This window comes from Pezoporus wallicus, unplaced genomic scaffold, assembly GCF_028554395.1.
Source record: "Pezoporus wallicus isolate ANWC-B61680 ecotype Strahan unplaced genomic scaffold, APGP_CSIRO_Pwel_v1 contig_9123, whole genome shotgun sequence".
Lineage (NCBI taxonomy): Eukaryota > Metazoa > Chordata > Aves > Psittaciformes > Psittacidae > Pezoporus > Pezoporus wallicus.
This window is the reverse complement of record NW_026641571.1, coordinates 224,472-234,721: the sequence shown is the minus strand read 5'-3', so window position 1 is coordinate 234,721 and position 10,250 is coordinate 224,472. Positions and strand designations below refer to the sequence as shown.

Genomic DNA, 10,250 nt, shown 5'->3' with positions numbered 1-10,250 from the left:
TTTGGGGAAGGGGCCCAGCACAGGGCATTCAGCTCCATGCAACCCCCAAAATAGGACCACGGTCCATGCCCCCTTCCTTCCCATGTATTTAAGTGAAAGGGGTCACTGCACCAGTGGCATCGGGTCCACCCTTCTTCCACAAAGCATCACTCAATACACGTGTGACGTTGCAAGCTTGGGTAGCTCCAGCAGCGACAGCCTGGGGAAGGGTTGACACCTGCCTGCCCCACATCACCCCACACGAGCCAGGCAGCAGGGATGGGCATAGTCCATGGATGTGCAGCTGAAACTCCCTTGCCCAGGCAGCTTCTTGCCCCACCGACATCATCCAGCTGCCAGGGCGATGCAGAGGTTGATCCTCTTTGCAAGCACAGTTATGGGGCACAGGCAGAGGTTAGGAGCAAAACACCAAAACGCTGAGGGAAAACAAGGCAAGAATCTGCCTCCAGCATCTGCAAGGAGCTTCCAGGCCTAGGCACTCTGGGACAGGCAGCAAGTGAGGTCTGGGTGAGCAGGGATAAGCTTCCAGCCTTCTTCCTTCCTCAAGCAGAGGACCCCGGCGATGTGGGGTGCCCTACATGTGGCACGGGGAACACTCACGGCAGTGGGCTGCTGGGCAGGGCTGGGCTTTGATCCTTGGAGCAAAACGTTTTTTCCCCAGATCCTTTGCTATTATCACAAATGAGATTATTGCAACTGGAAAAAGAAAGTGAGAAACAGTGAGGGCAGGCCTGGGGCTGCAAACCCCCAAAAGCAGCTAACTGCAACCAGGACCATACTTGTGCCAAACAGGGAATGGGGCAGGCAGGCACCCCCTAAATCCCACCGCATGCCACTTTTCCCTTCTTCTCCCAGACCAGACTCCTCCTCACCATTAGAGCTGCCTCCAGTCGTCCCCTCCTGCCAACTCCCCCAAGCCATGAGGTCCTGGATGCCCCACACAATCCCTCCATCCCCCATAGCCTGGGTTTCTCACATCTGCCCTATGGGCGATGTGCCCTTGGTGCCGGCTCTGCCCACGGCTCAGAGGATGCACCCTCTTTCTGTCTACCTTGGTGTCTGCAGACGTGTCTCCAGGCTGCTTTACCCAGGTGGGCAGGCTGTTTATTTTCCTGATGTCCTGCAAACAGAGGTGGCACAGGAAGGTTTTCCCTGTGCATCACGCCTTGCCTCGGCCTGATCTGAACCAGCCCTTGAAACACACACGCCTCAGGTAAAACCAGACACCTTTGAGACCCTGCCCCGGGCAGCCCCTCCAAACCAAGCACAGCTCCAGCACCGATAGGAAAAGCTGATGAAGGAGCTTCAGGCTTTGATCCAGGAGTGACCCGGGAGCAAACCCTCCCCTGGCAGACACGAGCCAGCGCAGACACGTCTGGGCAGCACTAATCTCTGCAGCTCAGTGCTGCGGGTGCCCGGGCTTGTCTGCCCCGGCTGCAGGGCTGGGCTGGAGCTGCCCCTCCTGGGCCCGTACCCAGGGAGCTGCGGGAGACTCTGCTGTGTTATTGCTGCAGACGGTGGTACCCCCACAAGGACTCGCTGAGCGTCTCCTTTCCAAGCACAGGAAACAACCCCTGAAGCCAAAGGGTTTCCTGTCCATCTCCCTAGAGCACCCGCAGTGGCAGAGTGATGACCCCCGAGTCCCCTTTAGAAGGGGACTTTGCCCCCACAGCTACAAGACACCCGACTTTGGGATACGTGCAGGGATGCTGATCACTGCAGACCCCGCATGCAGCAGGACCTCTGAGTGCACACACAGATCTCTAAACCCCACAGAGCCTCAGTTCATCAGCCCATAAGCTCCAACACCCCAGATGCAGGGACATGTCCTGCCGGGCTGCCTGGGCTCTGGGCTCTTGCCCAAGGTGTCGGCACACGCCGGTACCTTGCTCTTCTCCTCCTTGGCAGGCTCCTGAGCTCGGCTGATCCACAGATTAATGCGGGACGTCACTGACCCTGGGATCTTCAGGTTGTCCTGTGGCACAGAGAAGGACCCCAGGATTACAGCGCCAGCTCCCTCATGGCACAGGGAGACAGCGAACCTGCGGCGGGCAGCGATCAGCCCCCACCTTGGCTCCCTCCCAGCTCCTCAAACACCAGCGCCATCGGCACAGACCCGCACAGCCCCACAGCACCCTCTGGGTGGCAGCCGGGGTCCGAGCGCAGCCCTGCCCCTCTCAAGCCGCCCCGCAGACGGGAAGATGCTCCCGAGAAGCACAGGGCGATGCCGGGGGCTCCTGCGTTACCTTCCTGGCAGCGAGAGGCTCAGCCTTGCCCGGAGCGCTCGCCTCGAAGAAGCTGCGCTTGCTCGCCACCCCGTCCGAGGGCAGCAGGAGGCTCTTCTGAACGGGCAGGGATGATTTCACCGCCTCCGAGCGCTGCGAGGAGAGAGCGGGCTCAGCGGCGGGCACGGCTGCACCACGCGTGGTAAAGAGCAAAATCCTGCTTCTGGGTCGCATCCCGAGCCCATTGGGGTCTGCTCCCTCCATGCCCATCCAAGCTCACGGGCTTGCCCCAGTGCTCCCCACAGCAGGGCCCTGCAGCATCCCCATGACCCTCTCTAGTGGAGATCCGCTCCCAGCTCCTAAAATCCTGAGGCTCATCCCTTTTTCTGCCTGGGACCATCTTCTTTAACCCCATTAGCGTGTGTTTGATGCAGCCCAGTCCCTCTCTCCCTTCCCCATTCAGCTCCAGGCCATGCCTCTTCCTCTCCCCACACATCCCTCCCATGCCGAGGGATTTCAGCACCTGCACGGCCGAGTTGTACTTTTCCAGCTTCTCCCCAATGGTGGTGCTGCTCCCTGGGATCCTCATACTTGCGCTGGTGAAGAAGAGGGAAAACAGTTGGATGCAGCCCCCTCAGGATCACCTGGAACTCAGCCCATGGTCCCTGGGGACTCCACTTGGCAGGAGAAGACCCTGTCTGACTCAGGCACTCCTGCATCCATCTGTCAAGTGAATGGCAGCTCATTCCCTGCTGATGACCAAGATCTCCAAGTCTCACCGTCTTACTGGGACCACTCTGTACACTGAAAAACAGCTCTGAGCTCCTCAGTCTTCACCACTGTCAGATCTGAACTTCATCTTCACCAGTACCAGGATGAGTTTGCCTGCAGTGTGCACAGTTACAAGCCCAAGTGCTGTAAAACCCCACTCCCCTACCCTGCATTCAGAGGTGGGATGGCATCCCATTGACGCCCTGCATTCACACCTGGTCCTTTGTTCCTCCAGGGTTTTTAAGCCACCTGGCCAAAGCTTGCCATGGAGATGTGGCCACCAAAGCCAGATCAGGGTGCTCATAGACCTGTACTGTTGGTTTTGACATCTCCAAGGATGGGACCCTGTTGTGGTGCTGCACCAGTCCACACTTAAGCACTGCTGTGCAGACACAAGCGCTGATGAGAAGCCACCTGAACCAAGAAGCAGCAAGGGGTAGCTGGGGGGGTCTTGTACACATACAAGCTGTACTTTGGACATCAGCCAGGCTCCCTGGAGACCAGCATCCAGCAGACATGTACCAGGGTACTCACTACCTGGTACCAGGTCCCATCACCTCCTCCTCCCTTGGAACACCAAGGGGGACAATTCCTGCTCAGCAAGACCCAAGTAACATAAAGAGAGGTGCTGACCTCCTTGTGAGAGGGCTTTGGCTTTCTTCTTTCTGTTTTCTTGAGATCACCTGGAAGGCACAAGGAGAGGAGATACTGGAGCCATCTTTGGTTATCAAAGATAAGAAGAGAACTGCCACAGACTCATCTCCCCCATTTACAAGAAGGCTCCATTTTCACCCACACCGGAGCTGATGTCACATCTCAAAGCCCTCCAGCCTAAATACACTTCATAGTGCTACCATCCCCAATAAAGCAGCATGAAACTCGCCTAAGCCAGCAAGTCAGCACTGATTCACAGCAGGGAGGATCTCAACAGCTCTTGGTTTTCCCAACCTCTTTATCCCAGAAGTCTTTCGGGGCACGCTAGGATTCAAGATACTCCCAGGGATGTAACAAGGGACAAGAAAGAGGATGGATTTCGTTTTTATCCTCTCAGAGAAGACCAATAATGCCAGAGGGGGAATGGTCATTCCTGGGGCTCTTTGGGAAATCTGAGGACAATGAGCTCCCTGTTTTCCCATCACTTCCCACGAGTTCCCATGCCAGCACAACGCATATGAATATGGGCTCGGTCATCAGCACAGGCCTTCGGTCAGACACAGGGAATGAAAATGGAGGCAAACTGAAGCAGAACTGCAATGCCCAGATCAAGGGTGGATTTTGAATACACTTTTAGGAATAGGCTCTGCCAACATAACCTGGAGACCGAAGCAACCCTTCCTTCCCCCTTCCTCCACTGCCCAAACAGGGATCTTCCCCCCATTTGCTTAAGCTCTTACCCGAAAGGAGACGGTTCTTGGGCTGGTTCGTCTGATGGAGCTGCTGTAGGTGACTTGAGTTGGGAAAGCATCCGACTTCTCTGCAGGTTCCTCTGGGGTGGCAGACAGCTGGATTGCCTCCTTTGGGGGATTCCTGCATGGCTGCTGAGGAAAAAGCAGGCACCTGATGCATCCCTGCAGAGAAGGCTGAGGTGCAGGGAGCAGAGCAGCCAAGGTGGGAACTGCTTTGGAGGCAGGATCTGAGGTTGAGGTCCTCCAGACCTTGGCTGTCTCATTTGGACAGGCAAAGCCCTAAAGACCTCTTCAATGAAACCGTGATGGCAATCAGCAGGGGCTTGCTGGAGAAGGGGATCAGAACAGCACATGCAAGGGAGGGAAAGGGGGTGCTGGGACCCTGTCCACCACCTCATAGTTTGCAGCTTTCAGAAGAACCTTCCCCAGAAGCCCACGGTTCCGTTTCCCTCCTGGTGCTTTGGGGCTCTCCCTCTCTCTGCTGTCCTCCCAGGGCCTCACACCCCAGGGGTTGGTGCCTTCTCCATCCCTGCTCACCTGCTGCTCCAGGGATGAGGTTGCCACCGAGGACGTCTTCTCCATGCTGCGGCTCCCTTGCCTGGTCAGGATCTTGACCTCGCGGAGCCGGCAGCCCCCCAGCTCCGTCAGGGCCCGTGGCTCCTGCACCTCCTTTCTCTGCTCCCCCCGAGGAGTCCCCACACCTTGTCCCTCCTTGTCCTGAAGCCGGGCCCTCACCACCACCTTCCTCTCCAAGGCCAGCAGCCGGTGTCGGTCTCCTGGTGGGTCCCCTCTGCCCTTGGCCACATCCCGATCCCGCTGTCCAGCCTGGATGCTCTCCTGCCCTGTGTGCAGCTGTGTTCCTGTCTCCGCAGGGCTCGCTCCCACCCCTGGATCCTGCTGCTCCTTCTCCTGCCTCAGTTTCCCAGAGACTGCCATCGGGGACCTTGTCCGTCTCCCTTCTTGCGTCTTCAGCACTACTGAGAGCTTGTGCTCTTCCCCATCCTCTGTAGACACGGCCTTCACCAGGGGTTGAGGTCTGGAGATGGAGACAAAACGGGGAGCAAACCTCAGCGCCCCAGGACCAGAGGGCTGGGTTTGTGCTGCAGGTGAAAGGCTTTGGGGTGTGTGTGTGTGTGTAAAGCCCCAACCAACATCCTGGAGTCATCCCTGCAGAGCAGGACTTGCAGCCACACTCATCACTGCCACCCCTGCTATAGGCTCTCTGAGGACAAGTTTGGGTTAAAAGTCTTCCTTTCCTTTTTGTAGCAGAGTTTAAGCACTTCTACAGCCTCACCCCAGGACATCAGCATCCACAAGGATATTTGCCTTCCTCCTGAATTGCAATCACATGGGCAGCCTGTGCTAGCACTAGGGAAGGAGAACTTTAATCTATCTTGTTCATAGTAGTCCTGTCCAGCCCCTATCCAACCCAAGCACCCTAACTCCACCCCACCTGAACCACAGAGAGTAACACCTCTAGAGCACAGATCCCACTGTGCACGAACCCCGTCTAAACACTGGACATCTCCAGGATCAATTTAGAGAGGGCTCTGGTTGTGAAAGGGCAGTCTGACCTCAGAGCACCTCCAAAACCCAGCTCCCTGCAGCAAGGGACTTTGGGAACACCACCGGAGCACCCTTGGGTTGTCTCCCCATTCCAGCAAAGGCCATAGAGCATCACTGCAAGGACCAGAGGAGGAGGATAGGCTCTGCATGCTGAGCTCACCTGCCCTGCAGAGATGGGTGCCTGCCTGCTCTTCCCTGCTCACAATCCCACAAGATTATGGCCAGTACCCACTCAAGCTCAGCATCAACCCTTATCCTGGAACACCTGCTCCCTGTACCACGGGATATGTTGAAGCTCATTATTAAGCCCACCAGAGATATATCCCTCTCCTTGTACCCCTCCTGTGAAGCTCATCCTTCTGCCTAAAAACCCATTGAACTCCTCCCCCAGCCCAGCCCACTCTTACCCAACACAGTCCCACCAATTGCAGCAGCTTTGGCTCAGGACCGATTAAAACAAGGCAGCAAGCTGCAAGCCATCAGCATCATGATGAAGACTGATGCCAGCAGCACCCCACACACCTGCTGGAAGCCGGGCTGGTGCCTTTTACAGGGCTGGGAGGTTCTTCTTCTGTCGATGTGGAGGACAACAGGTTCCGGTGCCTTCGCCGGCGCTCCCTTTGCTGCTCTTCTTCATCCTCCAGGGTCCTCTGCCTGGCCAGGCTGTTTGGGATGAAGCATAAGGATATGGTGATGCTCTGTCCCGCATGGGCAGCCTGCAGCCCCATTGCCAGATGAAAGGGGACTGAAACACCCTTGGGAAGGGCTAAGGGGCTGATGGAGGTTGCCTTCCCCAGCTGCTCACGGGGCTGGAGGAGAGGGATACCAACACGAGCCCGGTGTCATAAAGCGCTCTCACTTCAGCCAGCTGACGCAGGCATTTCCCAACACAAGCACTAGACACCTCCTAATTTCTTCTGTTAGAGGGATCACTCATTTAAAAGGAATCCCTACATTAAGCAAACCTTCCCAGGCAAGGATATTTAACATGTAACTCAGCAAGACCAGGACCCTAGAGCCACCGCATAGGTCTCAACCACATTACCTGGAAGGGAAACCACTGGTGGCAAAAGATTTTAGCCCCGGCATGATTTGTGGTGGTGGCATTTTCATTTTTATTGAGCAAAAAGCCTCAGATGCAAAAGCATCAGAGGCCAAAGGCAACTCTGCCTGGAACTGTGCTGGAAAATGCCTTTGTTGGCTGCTTTGAGCTTTCCATAGTGGTCTCCATCACCTACAATCCACAGGCAGCTGCCAAAGCACGCAGGGGTCCCAGCGGCGCTCCCCGCACCGTGACCAGCCTGCTGGGGCAGAGCACAGGCTCCATCCCCTCGCAGCATCCCCGCTCTGGAGCTGGCCCTGCAGCTTCACGCAGACACAGGGTTTACTCTGAACTTGACTTTTAAGAACATGAAAGTCAGAGCAGGTCCGGGCCTGCGGCGTCGCTCACGTTGTTCGGGCCACGGCGACAAGCGGCGTGGCTCCCGAGTTACTGTGTAATGGAAGCTGGGTCATAAATTAAACCACATTCTCCCCCCCATGAGTGTTTGCAGCTTCTTGTGCTTCCTGGTCAGGGGAGGCAGGGGAGCGGCGGGGCAGCAGAGCAGAACCAAGAGCCAAGAAGGGACCGGTCCTGGCTGGGAGCACGGCACTGATCTGGGGACAGGGCAATGCCAGGGAGAATGTGCTGCGTTTCCCTGTGCTGCCTCCATCCCCAGCACCCCTTGCACCCCCAAGCAGCCTTCTCACCCCAACAGCCATCGGATCCACTGCTGGAGGGGTTCTTAGTGGTCCCTGATGCCGTGCTTGGCATCAGAGGGATGGAGGAGGCCGGGACCTGCACTGAGCATCCTCAGCTTGCTCTCACCCCATCAGGGGACACCGTGTCCTTACAGCTCTACTCACCTCCATGGGCCTGACCCTGTAAATATTTGTGCTCGGCTCAGCTGCCCTGGGAAGGCAGCACAGATTTATCTGCATGGCACAGCGTGATCTCCTGGTGCAGCAATCATAGAACCATGGAACGGGTTGGGTTGGAAGGGATCTTAAAGCTCATCCAGTTCCAACCCCTGCCACAGGCAGGGACACCTTTCATTAGATCAGCTTGCTCCAAGCCCCATCCAACCTGGCCTCAGACACTTCACACGTTCCCACCAGGCAAGGTTAACACGTGCATGGGGACTTACACACACAGGGACCATGGCTAAAGGGCTCTTGTCCCTCAAGCAGTGACAGCATGGAGTGCTAACCCCGCTTTACATCCACTTGACAGCCAGCTACCCCTTTGCTTTCGCACGTACAGCCTCCTTCAGAATGAAAATGAGATTTTCCTGCCTTGAGTTTGCTTGGCTCCTCGTGAGCTGCACGTAACCTGGCATTACCAACATGCAGTTTCTCGTTGCCATTACACAATCCGCCCATTAGGCTATGGATTTGCTTTGCCAACCTCCCCGTCCTCTTTTCAAAGAGGGATTTATTCTTCACCCTCTTTGCTTTTTCAAACTCATAGAGATGAATGAAAACGGATTGGTGAGTCTCCCCCTGCTTTGTCCTCTCCTGCCCTGTTAATCATTATTGCTCAGAGAGCTGACATTCATGCTGTTTCAGTGATTGCTCTCTCATCTAATGAGAGAGGAGAAACTGCCTGCCTGGGTTGTGAAACAACCTGGGTGCAGGACCCCGCTGGGCCTGTGTTCAGGCAGATCTGTGCCTCAGAGGAGGTGCATCTGGATGGGGCTGGGATGTCCTCTGGATCCATCCCATCCCTGATGGAGGCCGGGTGTGAGCTGGCAGCCTCTCAGCAATGGGGTCTCAGTTCCCTTTTCCAGGCTGGCTGTTGTGGGTACCTTTATGCCAAGTCCTGGGGCTTGCATTTAAGTCTTGGAATCACATCCACTTAAACTGGGATTTCTGCTCTTTTGAGTCACCACCTCCCTGCCCGTGCAGGTTCTTGCCCTGGGGTCTGCAGGAGGTGGGGAGCGATCCCCACATCACCCAGGCTTCATGGGAGCCCCTGATTCACACCATGATGCCCCAGAGCCTCTCCTGGCCCAGCTCCCATCGGAGCCAAGATCCATTGGACCGAGCGAGTGGCAGCGCCGTGGGGCTGCGGGGCTCATCCAGCGCCTGCAGATGAATCAGGGTTTGCTCAGCGCCAGGCAGGCAGAGCCAGGACACGCACCCAGGGGCTGTGTGAGTATGGGGTGAGCAAAAACCCCATAGCTGGCTGTGGGGCAAGTCTGGAGGCACAGCCCAACCAGCCTGTGCCCCAGAGAAAGTCAAACCAGACCAAAACCACACGCAACGTGGGGCAGGGATGCCTTTCCAGAGCCATTTTCCTATGCGGAGCTCAGCTTCCCCCGAAAACAAGAATGCTTCTGATCTTGCTCGCCCACAAGGAATTCCAGCAGTGCCAAGCTCTGGATGGGACTGGCACCACCTCTGTAATCAAAACCCTTCTGCCAGCTCTTCCTGTCCTCCCCAAGACCCCTTGGCCAAGGCTCCTTGTGCCAGCAGCCCACCCTGACGCCTTCCCTCTCTCCAAGCGTTAAGCATTAAACCCCAGCACCTACCTGGAGAGATCGGACCAGTTCCTTCTGCCCAGAGACATTCCTGCTTCCCGTGAGTCTCAGAGAGCCCCACAAACTCGTGCAGGCATCGAGGCCAAGGGGCTGCCGGACCGCAGCGGGGGATGCTCGCTGCTCCGAGCCTCTGCTCCCCGGGGAGGGAAGGAGCTCGCTGCAAGGTTATTTCCCTGTGCACCTTTACCCTGCGTGCAGCCCGTTTGCCACCACGCTGCATCACATGGCTCCTTATCTACCTTGACAGGGGCAAGGCTGTAATTTGTCTATTAGCGGCGCCGGGAGAAAGCCGCCCTGCCCAGCAGTGACCCCAAGCGCGGCTCACTCCCCGCTGCCGGCTGTGCTCCAGCGCGGACCCGAGCTCCGGGCTCGATCCATCCAGGTCTCCCAGGGTTTCGGAGGCAACTCCCTGCGGAGAACCTGTTTTACCAGCCGCTCCGCACCAGTCAACAGCTCCTCCAGCACCGGGGGAGGAGGTGAATTACCTTGGGCTGAGTGGGAGGAGGCTGGCTCCCAGGGATCCAAAACAGTCATTAAAACACCTCCACCTGGGTGCAGTCCAGCCCTTTCCAAAGAGCACGGGAGGGTGTCCTGCCCCTTTCAGCCTTCTCTGGACATCTTGGATTGAGCTGTCTCAGCTTCCCTGTCGTGTCCATGGGCTTTATGCTGCAGTCAAGAGCACCCATGAAGCGCCAGAGGAA

The 10,250-nt window shown here is 56.9% G+C and overlaps 1 protein-coding gene across 1 annotated transcript; it reads right to left on the bottom strand.

Moving 5' to 3' along the window:
• Nucleotides 1-687: 687 nt before the first annotated feature.
• Nucleotides 688-9,651, bottom strand: LAD1 (ladinin 1). Its single transcript, XM_057424437.1, has 10 exons — nt 9,541-9,651; nt 6,491-6,631; nt 4,940-5,438; nt 4,391-4,531; nt 3,630-3,679; nt 2,749-2,821; nt 2,247-2,378; nt 1,886-1,975; nt 977-1,120; nt 688-696 (listed from the first exon to the last, which is right to left on the bottom strand). The coding sequence occupies exons 1-10, from the start codon at nt 9,576-9,578 to the stop codon at nt 688-690; spliced, it is 1,317 nt and encodes a 438-aa protein (XP_057280420.1). The 5' UTR covers nt 9,579-9,651.
• Nucleotides 9,652-10,250: the final 599 nt, after the last annotated feature.

Coding starts and splice junctions, on each gene's coding strand:
- LAD1 (XM_057424437.1), bottom strand. CDS start 9,578: ATGTCTCTGGGCAGAAGGAACTGGTCCGATCTCTCCAG. Junction 5,439..6,490: donor ACCAGCCCGGCTTCCAGCAG/GTGTGTGGGGTG, acceptor CTCCATCTCCAG/ACCTCAACCCCTGGTGAAGG. Junction 4,532..4,939: donor CCTCATCCCTGGAGCAGCAG/GTGAGCAGGGAT, acceptor TTTCCTCAGCAG/CCATGCAGGAATCCCCCAAA.